The following is a 26026-nucleotide window of genomic DNA, read 5'->3' as shown; positions in this document are numbered from 1 at the left end:
ACATAATACTGTAGCTATAAAAATGGATATCAAGGGGCACCTGGGTGGCTCAGTCGGTTGAGCATCTACCTTCGGCTCAGGTTGCGATCCCAGCCATGTCAGGCTCCCTGCTCAGCGGGGAGCCTGCTTCTCCCTTTCCCTCTGCCACTCCCCCTGCTCCTGCTCTCTCTCAAGCTCACTCTTTCTCAAATAAATAAATAAAATCTTTTAAGAAATGGATATCAAATCTTGGGTTGAGCAATAAATGTATTTACCTTCTAAGAACCTGCAAGGACTTAGGGAGTGGTGTGCAAAGCTGAATTTAAAGTCCTTGATCTTTTTAAAAAGTCATCTTAAGGAAGCTGGAGTTGGCCTTTTCTTGCTCTCCAGAACCTTCTTGACACTTGACAGCTATCAGAATATTTCACGCTTCTGGAAGAACATATATACAATCTCCCACATGTGGAAGGTGAGGCTGATGGAGTGGTTTGGTTGGCGTGAGGACCAGGCTGACAGGTGGGAACCACTTAATTTTCTGGGTGGCAGAGTGACAGGAGACATCTGCCTCTTGTTTGCAGAAGAGGTTGGAAGGAGGAGGGCCAGGAGCTGAGCTGTACCCCCCTTCATCCCCGCTTTTACAAAGAGAGGGTAAAATCAACATATAAAGGAGTGATCATCAGCACCGCTTTTCTTTTCTGAACCTGCATCAAAACACGTTTCAAAAAATCATAGAAATAAGGGTAAGGTAGTATCCTGGGGCCGAAAGATGAATGCAGAGAGAACTGCTGTGTGGGTGGGGGACTCAGCAGCTGCCACGTGGCCCAACAGCACAGGGGACTCAGCAGCTGCCACGTGGCCCAACAGCACAGGGGGAGGTACAGGAGCACAGAAGTGCCTGCACGGAAGTGGGCGGGGGGGGGGGGGTAGGAAAAGCCGCTGGAGCTCCTGTCAGGATCAGTACTGTGGGGAGCTAGGCAGTGGCTGTGATTTTGCAGCAGTTCAATCCATTCTAAAAACAAGAGGCTCCATCCTTTAAAACCTGCTTCACACCACATTGATGATACTTTACATCCTTTCCCCAAACCCACGAGGACCATCTAGTAAATGAAGCTGCTCTAAAGTAGATTAAATGTGCAGGCTGCATCCTTACAGTTAAACCCCATCTAATCTAAGAATTAGTGAAAACTCATAATTTTCACTAGATACAAATATCACATTACGATCATTTCAAGGAAAATGCCCGAAAGAGTACGGTGGAACTGTCAGATACTGATATCTTAGAGGATGGTTTTTAATTGGATCAAAACCTCTATAGTCTTTTAAAAAGCTCATTAAGATCTGAGCCACAAAATAAACTTGAAAGGAAAAAAGGCAAAGCTTCTTTTAATTAATGGAGGTAAATGCAATGTTTGCAGAAGTCGATTTAGAGAAGATTCATTTGGGATTGTTTCCGCAAGCTCTCTGATCATCCATGCTGGTCCCCCCAACCCACCATCTTCCCCCCACCCCCGCCACATCCAGCACACCCAATGATGATGACAGTGACTGTAATTTCTTAAGCCCTTACCTTGTACCTGGTCTGCGCTGAGTGCTTTACGTGGATAAATTCCTTTATTCCGTCCAATAACCCTATAGGCTAGGTCTTCTATCTCCAGTCTACAGAGTGGGGAGGGAACTGAGCCTCAGAGAGGTGGTGGGTAGCTCGAAGTCAAACAGCTAACAAGTGGCAGAATCACAATGCCAACCCAGGCAGACTGACTGCATGTGGTAAGTACGCTATAAATGGTAGCTATTATGGGCTGACATCATAGTTCTGCTCCCCTTTGGCCACCCACTTGCACCTGTACCCCTTCCCCAGATGGCCCGTCCATATTTGTCAGCTGTAGCTCTTAAAGGAGTGGGTGCAGCTACCCGTATAGGGAAGGCATTACAAACCAACATGCACATGCACAGTTCAGCTGCCCGGAGTACACACCCAGCCCACCCCTGATTTGCGCTGGGGCTGAGATTTACCAATCTGTTCCAGCCCCTACAAGGCTGGCCCTTTTCCCACCAAGAGCTCTTGTGCCTGGCTGCCTTCTCCCCCACTGCCCTGAAAATGGAGCCTCTTTTTGCCCCTTGAGAAGTGTGACCATCAGCCATTTGGGGAGGGGATCCCTCTTTGGTTCGCTGAGAAGTGTGACCTTTTCATAGTCCAAATAATCTCTGGGCTCAAACTCTCCTTTAACACAAAATTGCTCTCCTGTTTCCCTTCATCTTGGCTGAAAACAATGTCTCTGATGTCAGCCCATAATAGCTACCATTTATAGAGTACTTACCACATGCCAGGCACTCCGCATACATCCTATCACTGAAACCTTATGACCATTCCACCAGGCAGGCACATGTGTTCTTCCTATTGTGCAAGTGAGAAACTGGAGACTTGGCTAGAGTAAGTGATTTGCCCACAGTAGCACAGCAAGGATGTGCTACAGACAGGATCAGGGCCTGAAGCTGTAAAACCAACGTTGACGGGCCATTCCACTTTGCTGAAACTTCATGTCCTCATCTGCAACATGAAGCTAATAAGAGTTCCTATCTGACCGAGTCCCTGTAAGAACACAGTAAGATCATGCACGTAAAGACTCAGCACCGTGCCTACACAAAGAGAGCTCTCCATAATGGATATTTCCCTTTCTTTGTTGAGGAGTTGTCTTCATGGGGTGGGCTGCTACTCCCAGGCCTCCAGGCCCAAGACGACTGGAGAGAGATCCAGGCTAAGTAGCTGCAGGTAGGCCTTGAGCTTCTCTCATGGGAGCATGGGTTCAGGTGGCTTTGGGTTACATTTCTGCACCAAGGCATTATTATCTACTTTATACCTACAGTCAAGCCCATCACTGCACTGTCTAGGGGAGGCAACACACAGTGGGGCATGTCATGTAGCTGAACTCATTAGCAAGGACACTGCCTTTAGATGTGCTCTAGACCAGACCTTGTTATAAGGTTTCTCACATATGCTGTTTTTCCAAAAATGAGAAAGGATGGGACTGTTCCTGTTGGGTTAGTAATGAGAGCCCAAGCTCCCATCAGGAGACAAGGATGGTGTTAAAATGAAAAGATATAGAAAATAATCCAACTGGTTTGGATTATTCAATATTATATATTATATATAGTATATAACTTATATAAATATAATAAATAAATATAAATATTATATATTTTCGACTGGTTTGAAACATGCAAAGCTACAAAGCAATGGAATGATTTCATTTTTCTAAATGTAACGTTCAAGATGTATACAGACATTAGAAGTAAAAAAAGAGAAGTGACCAATTCTCCCTTGGAGAGGGTCAGAGAACTCTTCATAGAAGACAGCTGAGTCTTCAGTGATGAGTTGAAGGCAGGTAGAGGTGGGGGGGCGGGGAGAAGGGCTTTTTAGGCAAAAGAAAAGCACAAAAACACAATGGTGTGTAAGGAAGAAGGTACTCTCAATAATGATGAGAGCTGTGAGAGTTTAAGGGGGAGGGTTGGCTGGACAGGTGAGCAGAGGTCAAACGAAGAAGAACCTTATAAGCCATGCCAAGGAGCAGAATGTACAGACTGTGGTTTCAGAGCTGTTCTGCAGGTGGTTGTTGGCACACCCTACACCGAAAAATGTGAGCGTGGGGAGGAAGCGTGATTCCATGATGAAATCCATTTGGGATGCTGAATCTACAAAGTTAAACAGGATTTTAACTGGACGATTTCTCAGGACATCCAGTATGAACCTCCAAGGGGAGAAGAGCATATTATATAGGCTTTCCCAAAGCTACCTGACCACACTCCCATTTTTCACCGACCATCCTGTAAAACCAGGGTGCAATGGAATGTACTTTGGGAAATGTGGGTTCAACAGTTTAAAAAGGGCCTTGAAGGATCTGTCAGCAGCATGAAAACAGACTTGTGCAGTCAAGTAGAATCGGAGAGACATATTATGACGCTCTTGAAATACTCTAAGACATGCTCGAGTAAAGGAGTCACTGGCATGGAGAGAAGAGAGGTCATCTTTGAGAACACGAGGAATCCACAGAACTCGAGGAGGATGGGCCCAAGTTCCCAGCTTGGTAGAGCATATGGAAGGCAATATCACTATTAAACCAAGATAAGGAACATAGAGAGAAGTGCAGAATCGGGGTGGAGTGGTGGTGGGTGCTGGATTCCATTTTGGAGTGCGTGGAGTTTGAGAAACCTATGGGATATCTGAAATTTAACAAGTCCAGCAGGTAGGTGGATGGATGGGTCTGAAGCTCAAGAGAAAGGTCACAGCTGCAGAGGTTGATTTGGGAGTTGTCATCATATAGATGATACATCCATGGGAATGAATGAGATTGCCCGACTGAAGAGAGTGATCAGCAGTAGTGCTACATGCTATGAAGACAGGCTGGATATGGGTTGATTAGGGTTAGGTTTGACAATCTGGCCATCAGTGACCTAGGGGAAGATAGTTCCATTAGAGTTGTTGGAAAGGAAGCCAGATTTCAGGGAACCAAGGAAGAATGGAAAATGAGACTCTGGAGAGGGCAAATCTAGGAAACGTTCATTAAAAATAATCTGAAGAAACAGAAGGTGTTTATCTTAAAAAGAAGATATGGGGGAGGAGGGTCATGACAGATGACGTCAAAGAGGCAAGAAAGTTATTCCGTGTTTCCCAGGAAGGAACCAACTTCAATTACATGTTAGATTGACCTGGGTTCTTGTCCCGTCTGTGTGACCTTAGGCAAGTCATGTCAATGATCTGAGCCTTGGTTTCTGAATCCACAAAATGATAATCATAGGTCCCTCATGGGGTACTGTGAGGATTAAATTAGTTACTAAAGTAGCATATGGGTGAATGCATGTATCCCACTGCTTGGCACGTAGTAAGTGCCCCAAAAGAGTTCCATCTCGCTTTTTAAGTCACAGAGATAATGAAATAATGCCAGTAGTGCTTTGCAAACTCACAATCATGACACAGATGTCTGTGGAGGGTGGGGAGCACGTCGGTAAATCTCTCTTGAAATTTTCTCTTTGTCAGGAAGCTGAAACCTGCATAGACATGCGCTCGCTCCTTCCGAAGCCCCAGACCTTGTTTGCTAACGTCATTCATGGCCACCCGAAGCAGCCTGAGATGCCTTCCCCTTCGTCCCCTCCCTCACTCCCCCAGACCGGGCCCTGGGGTCCCTGGCAGAGCACAGTCCTTCCACAATAGCTTTCTTTCACCTAGGTGTGCACCTGGGCTTCCCGAGGGGATTCCCAGGGAGCCGCCAAGACAGAGAATTTCAGTCTGGAATTGCTGGTCTCCAGGAGCAGGCCCCCTCAGGCCCCACGAGCTCTGCCTTCAGAAATCCTCTCCAGGAAGGCTGGCCGGGGAGAGCAGAAGAAGGCCTGCATTGTCGCAGAGGGTCCCGGGAATGGAGCCTTGAATGGAAGGAAGATGAGGGCTTCTTTCCTTGGGGCCTCCTAAAAACCCCCGCTCCGCAGACTTTTTCCACACTGGGAAGTTACAAAGGCAAGCGATCTCTCTTAAGGTGTACAGAAGGCGGGGTTACCAAAAATGGGCTTTGGCAAAGCTGGAAATACTAGCTGGAAAAAGCAGCAAGAAATGGAGGCAATCCAAACCAGTGGCCGAAGGTTCCGAAGGGATTTGGCGCATGTATTCTGAGCACTGAGGCCACCAGACACACTTCTCACTCTCGTCACAATAAAGAATGGGATTCTCCCCCTAAATTGCAAAAGAGTGAGTGAAGCAGAGCAGGAAAATGCCCCCCAAATTCAATGAGACCCTCTAAGTCAGGGCTTCCCCACATGGGTTGCCCCTTTGAATCACCTGGGGAGATTTTAAAATTACAAATGCCCAGACCCCCACCCTCAACCAAATGAATCAGAATCTTAGGAGATGGGGCATGAGTCTGAGCACTTCTGAGAAGCTCCCCGGGTGATTCCGATGTGCATCCAGAGCTGGGAGCACTGCCCCGATCTATGTGAGGCACCCAAGCACAGAGTCTAGGACACAGTGCGGGTGGAAGAACCGAGAGAGCCCTTTCTCCACTCCCGCAGCAGACACCAAGCACAGCACTGAAGGAAACCACATTTGCGCGGGCTGGCATCACACCAAGAAACAATCCCACAAAATCCCGCCGTTGGCAACATGGTTAGACCTTGAGGGCATTCTGCTCATGGAGATAAGTCAGACAGAGAAAGACAAACACTGTAGGATCTCATGTATGTGTAGAATCAGAAAAAGCGAAACTCATGGAGAAACAGACGGGAATGATGGCTGCCAGGGGCTGGCGGGGGGAATGGCGAGATCCTGGTCAAAGGGCACAAACTTCCAGTTAAGAGGATGAATGAGTTCTGGGGCTATAATGTATATACAGCAAGGTGTCTATAGTTCTCAAGACTGTATTGTATAACTGGAAAGTTGCTAAGAGAGATCTTAAATGTTTTTACCACACACGCACGCGCGCACGTGCACAAACACACACACTGTAATTATGCAAGGTGACAGATGTGTTAACTAACCTAATCACATTAATCATTTCACTATATATGTGTATTAAATCATCACGTTGAACAACTTAAACTCGCACAATGTTATATGTCAATTATATCTCAATAAAGCTGGTGGGATGGTGGAAGAAACAACCACACGGACCATCAAACAAGGTCCCAAAGAAATGACCACATGGCATTTGAAATGTTTACGTAATGGACTCAGCCACCCACCCGGCACCAGACACCCCCCTCGAGAAGGCTCTGCGGTTTCTGTCCTTTTCACCTTCCCCCCTACTCCACCTCCTCCCTGGCTCAGTTCAGAAAAGGGAACATCTTAGGCCTTCAATATCTGATAAAACCTTCTCATTCAGTTACACTTTTCAATTTTAAGCTGCATTTGAGTCTTTCCAACTTAATTGAGGCAGAAGAAAATGATTAAATGTTGTATCAAAATCAAGCGTTCCCATGTGGCTCGCTACATCACGCGCAGAGTGCCCTCGCACAGCGACTCCATCGTACAAGACTTCAGGCTGATGCTGAGGCCCAAATGTGGCCCTCGGAAGTGTTCAGAAGACAGAAGTATGGAGAACTGAAGCATGAAATTGCTTCGAAATGATGAAGCAAAGATGTGTTTTTCTTCCCAACAAATCTTCTCTGGAAATCCTGATGGCAGGTTTACTCAATGCCCTTGAGATCCACTCGGTAGCATTGTTTTTCATACCCTGGTCTCCTGTTCAGCACATCACCCTCTCGTGCAGCCCATTTACCTTTAAATCACTTACACAGAGCCACGTTAACATTGCCGGACACTTGGAGGGTGGCTTCTGACGCGAGCGCGGAATTGAACTGAAGGGGTAGAGACACCTTCTGCCAGCTTCGAATCACTCACTGTCCAAACAGCAATGCCACGTTGGAGGGCAACGTTCTGGGCAGCCCAGCCCCCCCCCGCCCGCCCCCGGGGTGGAGTAGGTGGGGTTCACCCCCTCCCAGAGGTAGAACCATTCAAAACCAGACAGGGAGAGTGAAGAGTTTGTTTTCATACTTGTGGTCACTGTGGGATTATAATGTTATTTGGTCCATCGATGCTCCACTGAGGGGGTACCACAGAGTTCTGGTTAGCACAGGAGAAAGGACAGTGAACTGGGAGCCAGAAGAGCTGGGCTCCATTCCTGGAACTGCCCCCCAGACATCTATATGCTTTCGAGAGATGCAGACCAGTGATTATGCCCAAGGTCTGTGGCACGGCTTATGAGCTGTGTGACCAGAGGGAGGTCGCCGTACCTCTCTGGGCCTCAGTCAGTCCCTCGTCTGTAAGATGGAAATGACAATGGTTACTACTGCCCGGCGTTGTTCTGAGGATTCAGTGAGTTAATACAAACACTTAGAACAGTGACCAGCATATGGGCATCGCTTTGGAAAGTTTAACTACCAATACTGGTTTCAGCGGCAAAACGAAACGTGTCCTAAATGACTCTTAAGTCAGGGACCGTGTTTTGTTTATCTGTCATCTAGAACCTCTGTCAGATGTCGAAGTGGAAACAGCAGCATGAGTTGAGAATGTCCTGGGCCAGCCTGCTTGCCTTTCCAGTAAAATCCTGGATTTGTGGCATAAGTGGGGAATGAGTCACTGTGGTTAACCAAGTTCTCCAGATTACAAAGGTTTAGGACTTCAGACTTTCTCAGGAGTCACCAGCTGTCCCCCATCCGCCCTCAGCTTGCTGATTCTCCTCCCTACTGCCCTGCCATCCTCACAGCTGCGCCCTAATCCTTATCATTCTCTTCTTCACTCCCTCTGCTTCCTGTCTGTCTTTCTCTCTAATACTTCCTTATTCCCTTTGCCACATACTGCCTCTGCCCGGACCCTCTCCCCAGCTTGGCTTGTCTTAGCTCCTAGTCACTTGCAAGCCCTGGCTGAAACATGCACTTGATTCTTCCCTGTCGGAGTGCTCATCACCACTGAAATGACGTTCTCAGAAGGATTTCTGAAGGAATGGATGATATTTATTCATCTGTTTGTTCATTCTTTCATTCATTCATTCAATTCATCCTTTCAATCCTCCAAAGCATTCTTTTCTTTTTGGTCATAAAACTAATATAGGGCATCTTGCATAACCCTTGGAGTCAGTATTTGGCTCTTTTTCATGCTGTTCGCAGAATCATTCTTTGCAGCCACAAATGAATTAAGAAAATAGATACATATCTCTAAAAATACCACTGCTTTGGGTACCTGAGGGCTTTGAACGAGTGGCTGAGAACAAACTTCATAATGTATGCTGATTTTTTTTTAATTTGGTTAAATATTTTTTTAAAACCCTCTTCAAAGCAAATCTTATGTTAGGATATGTTCAAGCCCAAAGACATGGAATGGTGACTATCACTTGTCATTATTTAAGTACTTTTGGTAATCGATTCAGGGAACTACCTTAGGAAAAACGGGAGTTTTTTTGTTCTTTTTTTTTTTTTTTTTTTAAGGACTGATACCGTGAGTTTATTTACAAACATATCGGGTATGTTGAATTCAAGAGTTTGATCCGTTTTTCAAAGAGACTGCACCTCTTAAAATGCTCCTTTTCACATATGTTTAATGGACTAATTAAAACATCCTTATTTCTTAAGCAGTTGGTGTCTTACTATTAAAAAAGGTGCAGCGAATCCAGATCCAAAGTACACAGTCACCGTAATTAGTAACCACCACTTGTGTTGCACTGGAAATGACCTATTCTTCCCTGGGCCCTCCTCATAGTGGTTCCTACAGAGCACAGAGGTTGTGACCCTCAGGATGCTCTGTCCCAACATGGCGCTACTGGAAGTTCTGTGAAAGGCACAGAGACCCAAGATGGAAGAAATCAGGAAAAATGTTCTAAGTAGACCCATGGTCTCTTTTGACCAAAGCTTTCATTTTCACCTTCATTTTAAATACTTGATACCACCATCAATCTTTACTGAATAAATATTTTTAGTTGAATTAAGGGCATACTGGCTTTCCAGCATGGGCCTTTAGCGACCCATTCGTAATTTCAACTGTAATATAATCTTCCTAGAAATATGTGTTCATTGATAAGGTTTCATCCAACGATGGTTAGAAATCACCATCCAGTTTATAAGAAGAATATTTGCTCTTTCGGGTGTCCAAATACTATTTCTTCCCTTTAGACTGGTTGCCTTTAAAGTAGAAACCAGAAGTAGCTTGGGGATTGAACAGCAACAAAGTCTTTCTTTTCCTTTCTTTAAGTAAGCAGGAAAAGGAGCTAGTGAGTGCAGTGCACAGCTCGATTCTCAAGTTTGTCATGCTAAACCAGGGTTAAAAAATCTACCCCCCCTTTTTTCGTGGAAGTTACAATTTCCTGTATGAATCATAAAAAAAATGTTCTGTAGAAGCGTTCGTTAATAGAATCGCTGCACTCTTGTGGAAGAAAAGTCTCCAGGCTACTTCGATCTCACAAGGAAGTGACCTGATTTGGGCTTGGCAAGGCCCCAGGAAAACAGGAGGTTGGGAATAATTGGGGGCCCATCCTGACAGGAGAGCGCCTACCCAAGTGGGAGCAGTGGTTCTATGTAGACACCACTTGAAGCTGAAAGTCTTTGTCTCCCCTCTTCCAGAGCGTTCTTTGTTCTGGGTAACAGAGCTAAAGCTGGGGCAGTAGCAAGCAGGGCCGTGAAGAACCAGGAGATCCTACAATCTAGCAACGGGGTCAGGAATCCGAACTGCGGTGAGGATCTATTACTCTGGTCCAACTTCGGAATGGGGAGTGCACACCAAAACCATCGGAGAGAAACTTTTGTTGGTAACAGCTTTACAGAGATATGATATCATCCATATACCACACCATCCACCCATTCAAGGTGAACAATTCAATGTTTTTAGTGTATTCACCCAGGTGCGCAACCATCGCCACAGTCGATTTCAGAGCATTTTCGGCACCCCAAAAGGAAATTTCATCTTCTTTAGCTGATCATCTCCCAGTCTCCCTCCTTCCCCCATCACCTGGCAACAGCGGATCTGCTTTCTGTCTCCATGAATTTGCCTATTCTAGTCATTTCATATAAATGGCATCATAGAATATGTGGTCTTTTGTGTCTGCCTTCCTTCCCGTAGCATGTCTTCTAGGTTCATCCATGCTGTAGCATGGATCGGTCCTTCATTCTTTATTTACCCCTGAATCACACGCCATTGTGTGGAGGTATGTACCTTGTGTTGTCTATCCATTCGTCAGCTGAAGGACATTTGTGTTGTTTCCACCTTTGGGCTGACATTTGTTTTCAAGGTATAGATACTGACTTCTCAGTTAGGACCCCAAATCACGTGGACATTAACTCCAGGGGAATCCCTGGGAATGTCCTCTGGAGACAGCTTGTAAATCTTCAACTTAGCTCTTTCCACATGCCCCATGCTAGATGCTGGTCTAATAGGCAAGAATCATACATGGCCCCTGCCTTCAGACTGAGTATTCAGAGAGAGTTTGAGATTGAAACTGTATGTGTATGTGTGTGTGTGTGTGTGTGTGTGTGAGAGAGAGAGAGAGAGAGAGAGAGAGAGAGAGAGAGAGAGGTGGGGGGGAGAGAGAGTTTCCTCCTATAATGGCCCCATCTTCCTTCTTTATCTCGGCAGGCCTGCTAGGGAATTGATCAGAAGTTTCTATTTGGTAGGAGAATGCTTTAACCTAAATATTTACATAGGGACACTTGGCTTGACTTCTATCTTGGTCTTCTTACATTCTATGACATATCATACCCCAAAGCATGGAATATAGATGTTAAATCACACACCTTTAGAGTCAGGGTGAAAACATTTGATGTTTGACAATTCAACATTTCTCAGAGCAAGTCGCTATGTTGCCAACAGTTCACCAAGGAAGGGGCCTGAGAGAAAGCCAGCAAAAAGCAATCTAAATCCGACTTTGTTCATGTTAAGTTATTCCTTTTGGAATTTCAACTACTTAATTATAATCCTGGAATTGTGTTTGATTCATTTTTGACAAGACCATATGTGCCCGTGTTGCCAGATTCTAGTAAAATAGATATTCCGTGCCATGTTTCAACACTCTGCCATTTGTAAAATTAGCAATTTCAAGGAAGCAAAAGGCTACTTGCCATTTTGCTGGATCAGCACCTCATTTGATCTACTTGCATATGCTGTGAGTAGAAGTAAAGAATGCACGATTTTGTCTCTAGATAAATAAATTTGAATGCAAAATATATGCAAAGCTGTGTCTTGAGAGACAGGGTTCATTTACATCTCAAACTAGCTCTCAGATCAGAAATGTGGCGCTTGGGCTTCCTTCTGCTCTGGAGATGTGCTTTAAAGATGAGGAAGCTTGCCCACCAAGGGGGGAGGACAGCCCCCACCGCCTCTCATTTAAAGGACAATGTCAGGGGTGTCTGGGTGACTCAATGGGTTAAGCATCTGCCTTCGGCTCAGATCATGATTCCAAGGTCCTGGGATCAAACCCTGCATAGGCTCCTTGCTCAGCAGGGAGCCTGCTTCTCCCTCTCCCTCTGCCTGCCACTCTCCCTGCATGTGCTCTTTCTCTCTCTCTCTCTGTCAAATAAATAAATTTTTCTTAAATAAAGGACAATGTCAGGGGCACCTGGGTGGCTCAGTGGGTTAAGACTTCAACTCTTGATTTGGGCTCAGGTCATGATCTCAGGGTCGTGAGATCAAGCCCCGCATTGGGCTCCGTGCTCAGTGCGGAGTCTGCTGGGGATTTTCTCTCCCTCTGCCCCTTGCCCCCACCCTGTCTCTCTCTCTGTCTCTCAAGTAAATAAATAAAATCTTTAAAGGACAAGGTCAGTTCTGTGACTATCCTTTCTTAAGTTTCTCATAATCCCCTATACTTATGTGGAGCTTTAGGCTTTTGAAATTCTTTGACACATATCTCCCCTTTAATCTTTACAATGATCCAGTAACACATGATGGGAAAGGAGGAGGATGTTTACTGTACAGATGCAAATGTTGCAGTTACAGGACCTGCCTGCAGTCACTCATGCCTCATAGATGGTAAAGCTGGCCTTGCTGTTCCATCTTCTGACACTTCGCACAGGGTCCTTTCTACTGGCCCTGACAGAAGTCTCAGTTGGCTATTCCCTAAAACCCTGCGGGTGGTAGACTTCAGAGGGGACAAAGAGAAAGGAAGTGACACTGGAAGAAATGGAAATCTGTCTTCAGCTTCTTCCCCTCCCCTCCCCTCTCTAGCTGGGACCATCCCATCCTTCTACCCCACTGAGGCTGGGAGGGAGGGGATGCTGATGATGCCTTTCTGCAGGTGTGTCAAAGCCATCCCTTCCATTCCTCTTACCTTTTCTTGACTGCACCACTGGGGACTGAAGCAATGTGGACTGCTTGAAAACCTCCCTGTGAAGGAGCCCCGTGTGCTCCCACTGCCAGGGCTGCTTAGGCAGATCCGGCTGGCTACCGTAGACATGTGCCAAGCCCTTCCCCAGGAAAAGCTGTGATCCGTTGTCAAATTTACAAGTGCCTTTCCTTTCTTGCTGAACTTCCAAATAGTATAGAACAAGGGCCTGGAAGTCAGAGAGACCTGGAACTGAGTCTCAGCTCTGGGACTTCCTAGCTATGCAACCTCGATCAACTTAATGTTGGAGTTTTGATTTTCTCATCCGTAACACGGGGATAATATCTTCCATCTCACAGGATCCTTGTCAGAATGACGCGAGAGATGGTAAGTAAAGCCATTAACATGGTGCCTGGAATGTCGCACTTACTGACCATTGGCAGATATTATTTTAAATAAATTTGCAAAGCTCAATAATATTTCTTCAACATGTTCCGGGGGGGGGGGCAGACTCGGGTCAAGTGTGAGGTACAGTACTGAGAATCCTCTCCAAGTTTCCCGTCTGCTAGGCAGATCCTGCCTGCCAATGGACCTGCAAATCACATCTAACTTGTTTCTGTTCTCCTTATGAAAGCTTGTTAACGATAAATATTTCCCATCCCACCTACTGAATTCCTCCTGCCACCTGGATACCACTTTTCCCTTTTTAATGTCTGCTCTCCTTAATGGCACCATGACTTGGCCTAGGGTTTGCTCGAAGTACCCACCATATGTTTTCAGTAAAAGGGCAACGACTGTGTCCTGATTGTGTTGACAGTGGCAATCACACACGGGTTGGTAAATTTCACATGTAGTGTCCCCCACAGAACTTTCGTTTGCACTTCCAGTGCCCATTGCATAAAATGCAATGCTCAAGTCGGAACAGCAGTGCAGCTTTGAAATAAACAAATGTCCATTCATGACATAAGCCTTCCCTGAGACATCTTCTTCTGAGGAATCCAGCCAGACGGTCACGATTAAAGTCAATAGGCTTCCCATGGCAAGCAGAGCACCGGACTCCGGCAACCGCCCGCCCACAACCATTTGCTCCACGGATGGCAGGAAGGCTATAGATGCCGGCCCGGCCCACGAAGCCAAGGCAACAGACCTATTCAGGTCCCGGCAAGGGACAAGAGATGCAAGGACTTTTTGGAGTCAATTACCTCCTGGGTTTTCCGTGGCAGGGGTGGGGAGTGGTGAAGCTCTGGCATGCTTTCTTATTCTTTTTTCAGTCAACATTAAGGAACTGAGAGCCTCCCATAAACCCAAAGTGCTAAAATCACAGAAAGGAGAGGAAACCAAAGGGCAGAGGTAGGAATGGGGTGGGTTTGAAGATAAACCGTATTACGTTCTTTGAACCAGGAAACGTCAGGATGCCCTGAGTAGCTCACCTGCTCGTCCTTAAGGTGCAGATTCTGGGAAGGTAAATGCATCCTGATTGAAGGAGGGGATGGGGCTGAATTCAAAGGAATAAAAGCAACTCCAATTCCCAGAAGTCTGTGGCCCACCAATGCTACAAAGACATGAAGAGTCAATTAATCTGTCATGTCCTCACTCCTCGATTGCCATGGGTACTGGGTGGATGCGGAGAACTACGTAATCGATGAAAAAATAGTATGTTAACCTCAAAGTTCTACAGACGGAAACTGTAATACCAAGCCCCCCCCCTTTTTTTTCCAAGTCAGAGGAAAACTGAGGCCTTCAGACTGCCCAACTGCGGACTGATTACCTTACCACCCTGTGAAGGGTGCTTGCCAAGAACACCAGCACCATTAGAATTCTGGGCTCCTTCCCCCGTCTGCAACTTGACAAGGAGAACGGAATTCCATCTAATAGCTTAACTGTGTAAAAGTACAGCTGTCATTTGTGAGACTCTTGAGTGAGAAATAGGAGTCTCTTCTTTCTCTCCAGTACAGTGGGGAAGTGTGTTCACGTGCACGCGCATAGGACCACGCGTGCGCATGCATTAGGAGAGGGCAGGGATGGAGAAAAAGAGGCAAGCCCTCATTCATTCCTCCAAAAAGGCTGATCCTAGTGTTGCATTCCGGTTGGCCTTCTACAGGAAAGGGCCAGGAAGGGGAGGCCAGAAGGTTGGGACAAGTGGAGATGGGAAGCCCCATTCGCTAGGGGAGGGCTGCTTTTCCCTGCAGTTCATCCCCTTCCTCCCCCAAGTCTGGATGCTCCCGGGAAGGCACTTTAGTGACCTGAGATTCTCATCCACCGCACATTCTCCTGACCAGGAAACTGAGGTCTGGAGAGAAACAAGCACCTGCTAGGGGCACCTGGGAGAAGAGCCAGCAGGGACCCATGCCTTCCTCTTTGCAAGTAACTGTCCCCCATGCCAAGCTGCCTCTCTGTAGAGTTCACGATTTTTAGCATTTTGCTTTTCTTTATATTTTTGAAGGTGCAGTTTTTTGTGTGTTACTGATTCAGGCTTCGCAACACACTGATGTATTCCGATATTGTCCTATCCATGCTACTTTATAAAAGTATCCCCTGAAGCATGTCAAAACATACAGTTGGTTATTTTAAAGGGAAAAATGGTTCAGTAAATCTCTACAGAATACATCATATGAGTTAGCATAATAAAAAATTGATTCTGTTAAAATAAAATCATTTTGGAAGACAAGCATTTGGCCGGAGGCTGAATGTCAAGTCCAAGGTGGATAGGCCTCCAGATCTTCTAACAGGGCTGCCACCCTGTGGCAGGGTCAGTGTCCCGAGCACCCTCACCCCCAAAGCACTCAGGGGACAGAGTTGCAGATCTTCGTGGTAGCACTTGTCCAAGGACTTTGTAATCATCTGCTTACTTCTGTTCTCCCCCAGCTGACTGTGACCTCCTCGATGGCGAGAATTCCTTCATCTTTGTGCTCCCAACACCCCACCAAGGGGCCTGACTCAGGAAGCGTTCAGTAAATGTTGGTTAAATAAATTATCAGAGCAGGGGGGCCCCGGTGGCTCAGTGGATTAAGCAACTGCCTTCGGCTCAGGCCATGATCCTGGGGTCCTGGGATCGAGTCCGGTGTCAGGCTCCTTGCTCAACAGGGAGTCTGCTTCTCCCTTTCCTTCTGCCCCTCCCCCTGCTTGTGTTCTCTCTCTCTCTCTCTCTCTCTCTCACTCTCAAATAAATAAATAAATAAAATCTTTACAAATAAATAAATAAGTAGAGTGGCATCCTTCCATTTTACAAATCTCTCCTAAATCCATCCCCCCGCGCTGAATTATGAGCAATTTATGTCCTTGAGCCTAAGGACTTCTTGACTCTTTTTAGTAGCCCATCAGAAAAGTAAGGCACCACCTTGGGTCTTTGTGGTAAAATTTTTAAGAATCTTTAAGATGAGTATCAGGGGCTCCTGGCTGGCTCAGTCGGTAGAGCATGTGACTCTTGATGTCAAGGTCACGAGTTTGAGCCCCACGTTGGGTATAGAGATTTCTTTAAAAAAAAAAATGAAGATCAGCACCCTTAATAAGAGGTGAGTTTCTAGGTCTTGAAAGTCCGTTCAGAGAAACTAGTGGTTAGCATTTGGAATAATTATAAATGTGTCTGGAAATGTTTATCTGATTGGAAATATTTCTAATTACACACTAGTTAGAAAGGTGAGGTGCTATGGAGTGCGGTCCTATGAAGCTCTTAAACGCTGATTCTGGGCCACTTTATTTCATCCCACATATTTTCAGGGTCAATCTCCACGCAAAACACAGTGCCCTCTTTCACCTTTGAGTTGTGGATCTGCTTCTGCCACTCACTGGTTCTGGGGCCAGTATGTATGCCAGGATAACCTCTCTGTGAGCCTCCCCTTCCTTCATCTGTGATGTGAGGATCATATCACCATGCATCCAGGATGGGGGAAATGATTAAATGAGATAATATGTGTGAGATGCCCAGTGCATTTCAAAAGTTCTTGATAAATCTATGCTTTGGGGTGCCTGGGTGGCTCAGATGGTTAAGCATCTGCCTTCGGCTCATGTCATGATCTCAGGGCCTGGGATCGAGCCCCGCATCGGGCTCCCTGCTCAGCTGGGGAGTCTGCTTCTCCCTCTCCCTCTGCCTCTCCTCCCTCCCACCCCATGCTTATTCTCTCTCTCCCTCTCTTGGATGAGTAAATAAAATCTAAAAGTGAATGAATGAATGAATGAATGAATGAATGAATGAATAAAGCAATCTACGCTATTGTTCAACTTCTCTTGTGAAGCCCTTAAAGGTTACGCTGATCTCCTTACCTGCTGGCAAAGGTTGAAATGAAAGGCGTGGTAAAGATGAAGGTAAGGTGGAGTATGAGAGAGAACCAATTCTCAAGAGTCCAGAAGATGCCAGAATGGTGCTACAGAGCGTCTCCCTGCCACCATCCCCTATGCCTGCCTCAACCTCCCCCCAGGCTGCCTTGTGGTACAAGAGAATTCTACCCCACCAGGGTCTGCGATCACGGCCTCCAGAGGAACTACACAACCAGCCTCATCACTGGAAACATCCCAATGCCACAGACAGAAGGGCCACGAGAACTCTGTTGCTTTCTGAATACTGTTCCTGCCTCCTCAGTCTGGTGTTTTGAGGGACAAACCCAGCAGCCCCTGCCACGGCAGCCCGGCTCACACCTCCCAGAGAAGTGAACCCACGGGAAAGACAGCCCGTGGTTACCAACGTTCTCCTATTTTCCTGCTCTGCCCCATTTGCAACGTACTCAATTCTACCTCCCTTCCCTTGTGCTGGGTTCATCTGATATTTCTGATTAGTTTCACTGCCTTGAAAATGGAATATTGATTATGAGATAAAGTATGGAAAGAAATATTAACATTTTGGGGTTGAAAAAAGGACTCGTTAGAACTGTCCTCGGATGGATTACACAGTTAACTTCCAACAGCTCAAACCCCCAGGTCAGCAGGATTTTGGTGCCAAGTGGCTGCTATCTGTTTCCTTCCTCCCTTTGCCCAACGTGGGAAGAGAGCTTGAGGCGGCCTTCTCTTCGGGCCCTCGCATGCTGCAGACCTCCTGTCTCCCAGAGAACTTCCGCTGCCCACACTCAAGGGCACAGCATTCGGTAAGCTCTTAGCACGGTAGTTGAAAGGAAAACATTCAACGTGTGCATCCTACTGAAACAAAGGATGGTTCTGGGATGCTCTATGGAACCAGCCCGGCAAGCGAGGAATCCAACTCTTTTGTTTAATCGATACCTAAGGGATCCAATTAAACATGTGTCTTTTGTTTTTATTAATAACAAAAATGGTACATCAGAGAAATACAGGATGAGATAGTTTCCCGCTCTAGGGTAAATATTAATGCTAAGCTGTAAGGTAGATGGTGGAGCTTTTATAGAGGCTTAAACGGTTTATAGATTTTAATTGCAACCTGTTCTGAATGAATACAATTAAACATTGTTTGTAATACAAAACACCTGCATAACACGTAATTAGAGAAATCTCTTTAATGGGGACGTGTGTGTAAGGCTGGTGATGATGATGAATAAAGCCATACGTGGTACCAGAGAGCGATCGTGATGTCGCACAGCTCATGGAAAACTCGCCGAGTGAGCAGAAAAACAAAACCTCAGACACGCAAAAAGAATGACAGTCATTTATGTCACCTGCCTACCGCTTCCACCTAAAGACCGGGCAGCACGGTGATGGCAACATACCTCACCAAGTTGGTGTCACACTACCTCTAGCTGTCTTCGATTTGGAGGGCAAAGCAGATGCATCTTGTCCCTGTCCTCACACTTCGTCCTCACACAAGGCTGCCTGCCTTCCCATTAGATGCACAGATGAGGGCGAACCTGGGAAATAGTAACACCTCCCTGGGAAAACAAACCTTCCTTCCGAAATAAACTTCTCGAGTCGAAACGCAGCGCAGACCGGCTGTTCCCTCTCTAAGAAGACCTGTTGCTAGATTACTATCTCCAAGGATGGTGATAAGACGTGAAAAGTCACTCTGATGCTCCCAGGCCCAGGGCACAGTGGGGCACCAGGAAGGCGCCTTCAGCTCAGCGCCTGGTGTTTGGCGTACAAAAACGCTAAACTGGGCCGTTGTGTTGTCTCCAGACTCCGAGACCTAAGGAAGAGGGGCTCTGATCTACCGTGCAGTGACAATGACCGGAAGTAAAGAGGGCCAGGTCAGGGAGGGGAGATCGATCAGAGGGGAGAAGGGGGCTCGCACACTCTTCTTCCCATCTAGTCACACACCAAGTTTGGGATCTCCCTAGAAGATACAGCCTTACTAATAAAAACCTAACCTCCCCACCACCATTCAGTCCCTCCGCAGGATCGTGGCCGAGTGGTCCTGCACACCGGAGCTGCTTGCCTCCAGCCACGGGAAGGAAGCCAGGTGAAAGGGACGTTTAGAGGGAGCCAGGCTGCCTGCCCTGCCCACCTAGGGTCTTTCTGTCCAGTTCCTACGAGGCCCAAGGCTCTCTACTTGGTTAGCGAAGCCATCGGTTTCCCCCCCTCAGTCTTCCCTTCCCTGGCCCCTACAAGCTAGAGTTTCCTCTTTGGTTTTCCTGGTCTCCCAGGAAATTGTTCCCTTTTACCTGCGCTCCTGGTTTCCTGCTCTAGCTCCGGGTCTCCAGCCCTGCCAGGTCTGCAAGATACTTATTACCCCATGGACAGCCCTCCGAGCGAAGTGCCCCACAAAAGTTCACAATCGTGGTGCAAAGAAATGGGAGAGGAAGTCAGGCAGCTTTGCCTTAGAATTTCGAGAAATCCTTAGAATTACCGGCTCGTGTCCCAGACAAGTGAATCCCTGAGCCTCAGTTTCCCCACCTGTAACGTGTCTAAAAGGAGGAATCAACCTCACAGAACTACCAGTGGTATTAAATGAGGTCACGTTAGTAAACACTTCGACAATGCCTGGCACATGGTGAATACTCAGAAAATGGGAGCTTTTCTTCATCAGCAGGCATGACTTTAACACATGCTCCCCTCTGAGAAGAGACAACCTCAGAGCACAGGGCTCTTGCTGGCCAACTGTATAACTGCCACAGCAGAGCACAAAACTCCAGGCCGTTATTTTTATTCTTAAATCAAAACTCTATTGAGAATTTATACATGAAAATCAATGGCAAACTAAAATAATTGGCTTTATTTACAACTTTGAGCCTCTGCCTGTTATAAAAGTGTGAGTTCAGTGAATAAACATGGCTAAAGGACTAGTGACAGATGGTTTTCTTACTCAGGCTTCTTCCCTGAGCTCAGGAGGCTCAACAGTTCTGTGGGTGATGCCAACATTCCAGCACAGCCACAGAATCACAATGGCCCGGGGTCGACCGTGTCCACTCCCACCACCCACTGCTCAGGACCCTGCACTGAGTGGGCACACAGATCCCTGAAAACCGACCACCACCTGGTCCAAAGGAAACACATGCACTGGAGGCTGGAGGCCCAAGCGTTCTTCTTGGCCTCATCCTGGGGGAAGAGGCCAAAGCTCATGAGTCATTATACTTCACTGTGTTGACATCTCTGGCTGTGCCCACTGCTGTTCTCCTGCCTAAACCATTCACAAGACAGAGTCATCAGCTCTGTTGTTCGACTGGAGTGGTAGTTTGGGCATTCAAATTGATTACTTTATTGTTTTCAAAACTTTGTATTTGCATATAGTTGACACACAACGTTACATTAGTTTTAGGTGTACAACATAGTGATTCAACATCTTTATATATTATTCTGTGCTCACCACAAGTATAGCTACCATGTATCCCCAAACAACTCCATTATAATACCATTGACTATATTCCCTATGCTGTGACTTCCTCCTTCCCCTTGTGGCAGGCCATTCTCTCACACACACCCCCAACACACCTGTGGCTTCACAGCCTAGAATCCCTCTCTGCCAGAGACACCCAGATTGGTATGTCTGCATAGCTCAGCTAAACACATATCTTTCCCCCTAGGGGACCAAAACTTCCAGATTTTGCCTACCCCTTTCCCCAGCCTCATGTCTACCTCACCCCTACTGAAAAAGCATTTCATTAAGGCCACAGGCCGGGCAGAGGATAGACCAAAGGAGCAGAACCTGAGCATTTCTAGCCCCTAAACTGGCAACATTTCTATCCCCGTTCCCACAATTCAAAATTGGGCATTATGTTTATGTGTCTCTATAATTGCACATTTTGTAAAGCATATGAAATTTAATATCTTACAGGTATTCAAATCTAGTTCCAATACACAAACACCCATTAAAGGCCATCTTGGTCGAAAAGACTGAATGGACCAGAGCTTGTTCATTATACAGTATTTTGCCTTCAAACAGGATATTGTATCTATATCAGCAGAGAGATATTAATATGAATATCATCCCTGTAGATCTCCAAGGCTCCTTCCACCCTGGATATTCTAAGTTTTTCCATTTCTCTACAGAAATTGCCTTTTTTGGGAGAAACGGTGTCAAGGTGATATTTACTGAGATGAGACTTCGCCACATTCAGAACTAATGCCTCGGAATTACGGTACACCTAATAAGAGCAATTCAATTCATTTTACAAAGAGAAACTAATCATCCATTCTCGCCTCCTTGCAGAGAAGCTTCTGATGGAAGAAAGAAAAACAAGAGAACATGTAAATGCATCTAACCAATGGTGCCACTACTTTTAAATTCTTCCTGATCCTCAAAGACACAAAGCGACCCCTTAGTTTAAAATGTCACAGAAGCCTCACCTCATTTGTCCTACGGGAACCTATATCATTTCCTCCCTTGGAAATTACTCTGCACACACAAACACACAGAGAGTTCGGGGATGTGAGTGGTGAGAATCTGCAAGTAGTAAATACCGAAGCTTTCCAGGCCATACGATCACTGTCGCAAGCCCTGAACTCTGCTGCCGTAGAGTGAAAGCAGCCATAGACAACGTGCTGCTGAATGAGTGTAGCTGGCTTCCAATAACACTTGATGGAGGGACCCGGAAATACGGATTTCATATCTTCTTCCCTGTGCCATGAACAGTACTCTTCATTTCTTTCAACCATTTAAAAATGTGAAAATCATTGTTAGCTCACAGGCACGCTGGATTTGGTTGCTGCCCCCTGTCCTAGAGGAACAGTATGTCCTAGCACCCCGTACTATTCCTAATTGAGCAAGTCAAGGAAATAACAGTCATTATGATGACAGCTGAGTCCAAGGATTATGCACCACTATTTAAATAGAATCTCTTATCAAATCCTCACGATTAACCTATGATGTTGGCACTGCTGTGGTCACCATGTGTAAACAGGGAAACAGACACAAGAAAGGCGACATGACTGCCCCCAAGGCTGCACAGCTACTAAGTAGAGCGCAGACGGGAACCGTATGTGACTGACTCTAAGGCCCAAGCTCCTGACCGCCGCCTTGTGTTCTCTAGAATGGGACTGCCAGCTCCCCACAAATGCGGCTACCCCAGGAGTATGAACTCCTGTCCCAGAAGAGGCAAATACAATGGCCCCCAACTCAAACACTATCAAGTACCTGAACTAGTGGGCCTGAGGCAGCCATGATTCAGTTAAAGTCCTAAAGAGTTGAAATTTGCTTTTCAGTGAGTTTTCAAGCAAGCATTTAAAATGCTCGGTTCTTGGGGCACCTGAGGGGGGGGCTCCGCCAGTGAAGCATCTGACTCTTGATTTCGGCTCAGGTCATGATCTCAGGGTCGTGAAATCGAGCCCTGCGTTGGGCTCTGTGCTGGGCGTGGAGGCTGCTTAAGATTCTCTCTCTCCCTCTGCTCCTCCTCCCCACCTCCACCCGCGCCCATCTCTCCCTCTCCAAAAAAAATTTAAAAATAAACAAGAAAATAAAGTGCTTGATTCTTTTCATAGCTGACTGAGATAAGTTAATCAAGGCAGCCTAAAGAGAAAAGGTGCTGGATGGGCACGGTGGAGCGGGGATGAGCTCCAGCAGGGTGCGGGTTGGGGAAGAAGGAGTGGACAGTGGCAGGGTTCATGCTTCTAGATACTCACTCCTCTCTTGATTCAGTCTTAATAGCTCTTTATTGGGCTTGTGTCAGAGCAGGTAAAATTGCTGAATGTGGCAAAATTGAAAAGGTTGACACCTTAAAAGACATGAAATGATTCAAGAAACAGCTGATAGATCCTTTGCTCTGAGGAGCAAGCACACTGGGAATAGAAAAGTCATGAAGCATGATTTTGGCTGAAACCCAGGCAGGGCCAAAGGACAAGAAGAAAGTGACTCAAGACGCAGTGTTCCAGGCATCAGAGCAAAACAGCACTAGCACTAAAAGGCTCATGGGAAGGTAACGTCATGGCAGAGACTGTCTCTGCTTGCACTCCCTCAAGAAGGTTGGAAGAAACTCAGCATAAGTGTACGGCCATTTGTTCCCAGACAGAAGGTTCCTGAATCCTCTGATGCAAGCGCACTTGAGACTCCCTTGCCTACGAGACACTTCAAGCTTGGCTGGCTTGGTGCATTCACTTTTAGCATGGAAGGGTTCCTGCAGCCCTTCTGAAAATCGTACCCTTGTGGCAGAGAACGGCTTTGCCGAAATCCTTGTCTCGGGAGATCAGGCAGGTGAATTAAAATCACTATCTGAATAAGACACAGGATGAACAAAAATAAGAGAAACACACAAAACAGGAGATGTTCCACTCAAGCTCCCAACTACTCTCCAAAAACCTCTTTCACATTTCCAAATGTCACACTCAACACTTAAATAAACATGCCTTTCTTCCAGGCCGGGAAAAAAGCGTCCAATTTGATATTTTAAAACATTCCCGTGATATAAGTGATGCCTGTAATGGAAAATTATGGGGCAAAGGGAGATTTTTTATCTTGCAACTCTGCAGTTCCTCATGTCCAGGTCCCACTTGCCTGGAAGTGCCTTACTCGGTCACTCCAGTTCCCACGGCTCATTGCTCCATTTTCTCCCAAATCCCAGCACTCGGAAAGCCCACGTTGTCAAAGATACTGAGGCAAGAAAGCCTTCTGGAAGCAACTGACACTTTACAGCTCAGAACTCCACAACCCCAGAGCTGCTTTGAGGGTCAAGAGCCAACTCCCATCCCTTAGAATGAGGAAGCTGACAATACAGTGTTAATTTAAATCTGGCTGCCCAGGGGAAACGTTCACAAAATACAAACATGAGGAAATGGAAGCTAAATAGCTAAGAGATGCTAAATGACTGGCCCCGATCCCATATGAGCAGGGCTGGCCCGGCGGTGGTCTCAGATCAGTGTGCTGGACCACAGCTCTCCCTGTAGTGACTGTGCTGGGGCGAGGGTAGAGGATGGGAATCACACCACAAAACAAGAATCACACCTCCACACAAGACTGCGTTGGTGGCAGTTACACCTACTCACAGATTTCACAGATGTGGAAAGTAGGGTTTCTTTCTTTCTTTCTTTCTTTCTTTCTTTTTTTTTTTTTTAAGGTGGGGCCCAGGCATCCAATTTTAAACAAACTCTATAGGTGATTCTCATTCACATGGCTCAGGGACCACACCGTAAGGAACACTCTTCACCCTACTCAATCCAGATCTCTGACAGCGGATCCCAGGAATCTGCAGACACTCATTCAACACATATGTTTTCAGCCCTGAACACGCGGCAGGCACTGTGGCTGGCGTCAGGGGATCCAACAATATCCTGGTTCTCGCCTTTCTGAGCTTGCGCATGACCTGCATGGGGGCAGCCATCTTAAAGTTTATCTCTCATTCCACATTTTGACTAAGGGTCTGAGGAACACAAACTTCCCACAACTGGCTAAATAATTGGAGTTTCTTCTTACGGTTTCCTTTCTTTCCTGTACATGTTCTCATTGCTTGGCTTACTATTCTAAGAAAGGTCTTGTCCAAGCAACAGTCTCAACTTTATGATCCTATCACATGCCCCATAAACCACCTCGATGCTTCATTTCTATTATACGAGCTTCTCTGGGACAGAAATACATATTATAACGAGCAACACAAAACAAACCAACAATGCCTTCCTGACCTGCATGGAAAAATAATACCTTATCAGCTTTAATCCAACTGCATTGTTCTTTGTAAAAAGTAAATGACTGCATGAGATTGTCTGAAACACAGACAGAGCTTTAGTTAAGCCTCTGCCTCCAAGAGACAAGCAACCTGAATCATAAGCTGAAACTAAGGAAAGGGATATTTGTCCCCCAACTTGCAACCCCGTTTTATGATTGCAGTTCTGATCCTGGTGCCAAGAGACACTAGACAACATTTGTGAAAATGTTGTCCATGGATCACCCACATAAGAATCACTCTGGGAAGCTTGTTAAATGTGCAAGTTCCCAGGCTTTACTTAAGCATTTTGTAATAGATTAACTGCATTAATGTCCACAGTTAATGGCCTCTCTATAGCCTTGCCCTTTGCCCTGTAACTCTGTAGACCCCTCCCACTCTGAATGTGAACTAAGCCACGTGACTTGCTTTGGCCAGTGGGGATGTCAGCAAATGGGAAGTACGCAGAGACTTGAAAAGCTCATGTGTATTTCCACTAGCTCTCTTATATGATTGACTTGCTTGCTTAGACCTGTGTCACATCATAAGAACAAGCCTGAATTAATGTTCTCAAGGATGAGAGGCCACATGGAGTACATACAAATCATCCCAGCTGAGGCCATCCGAGAAAAGTCAACCCCTAGCTGACCCTCCAGCTGACTGCAACTGAGTCCAGCTATGATTAGCCAACCTTGGCCCAGATTAGGAGGACCATCAAGCCAAATTTCCCACCAGCAGTGCCCAAGGGTTCTGATCTCTCCACATCCTCACCAACACTTGTTATTTTCAAGATTTTTTGGTTTGGGTTTGTTTTTGTTTTTGTTTTTTGTTTTGCCATCCTAATGGGTGTGGAGTGTGGTTTTGGTTGTCATTTCCCTAATAATTAATGATGTTGAGCATCTTTTCATGTGCTTATTGGCGGTCTGTATATCTTTTCTAGGAGAAGGATCTGTTGGAGTCTTTTACCCAGTTTTAATCAAGTCGTTGTTTCCATAGGATTTTATATGGAATACATGGAGCAAGGTTTCTTAGACAAGAAGAGAATTCTAAATTAAAGAGGTAACTAATCATGAATGCCTCACACATTTTTTTCTGTTGAAAAAAAGCCCTACTTTATTGGTGCTCTGAGCATTCTTTCCTCCTAACCCCATCTCAGAGGAAGGGTTCAAGTCCACAGCTAACCTTCTCTCTGCGCACTGCCTTCCATTCTTTCCTGCTTCCTCCAAAATCTTTATCAATTATCTTCCAGTCTCTCCCCATTTATTAGCTGCCTCTTTAGTGACTCATTTCTCCCAGAATATGTGC

At 46.1% G+C, this 26026-nt stretch overlaps 2 protein-coding genes across 3 annotated transcripts in view; both read right to left on the bottom strand.

Annotated features, from left to right (window-relative positions):
* Positions 1 to 26026, bottom strand: part of HS6ST2 (heparan sulfate 6-O-sulfotransferase 2) — a 283775-nt gene that overhangs the window by 143353 nt on the left and 114396 nt on the right. The gene's annotated exons all lie outside the window — the stretch shown is intronic.
* LOC113931482 (cytochrome c oxidase subunit 7C, mitochondrial-like) lies at positions 9076 to 9267 on the bottom strand. The gene has a single exon (XM_035725846.1). The coding sequence runs from the start codon at positions 9265 to 9267 to the stop codon at positions 9076 to 9078; it is 192 nt and encodes a 63-aa protein (XP_035581739.1).

Source organism: Zalophus californianus, chromosome X (genome assembly GCF_009762305.2).
Source record: "Zalophus californianus isolate mZalCal1 chromosome X, mZalCal1.pri.v2, whole genome shotgun sequence".
Lineage (NCBI taxonomy): Eukaryota > Metazoa > Chordata > Mammalia > Carnivora > Otariidae > Zalophus > Zalophus californianus.
This window is presented reverse-complemented; position numbering and strand designations above follow the sequence as displayed.

What these genes read in the sequence shown, in the direction of transcription:
- LOC113931482 (XM_035725846.1), bottom strand. Translation starts at nt 9,267, where the DNA reads ATGTTGGGACAGAGCATCCTGAGGGTCACAACCTCTGTGCTCTGTAGG.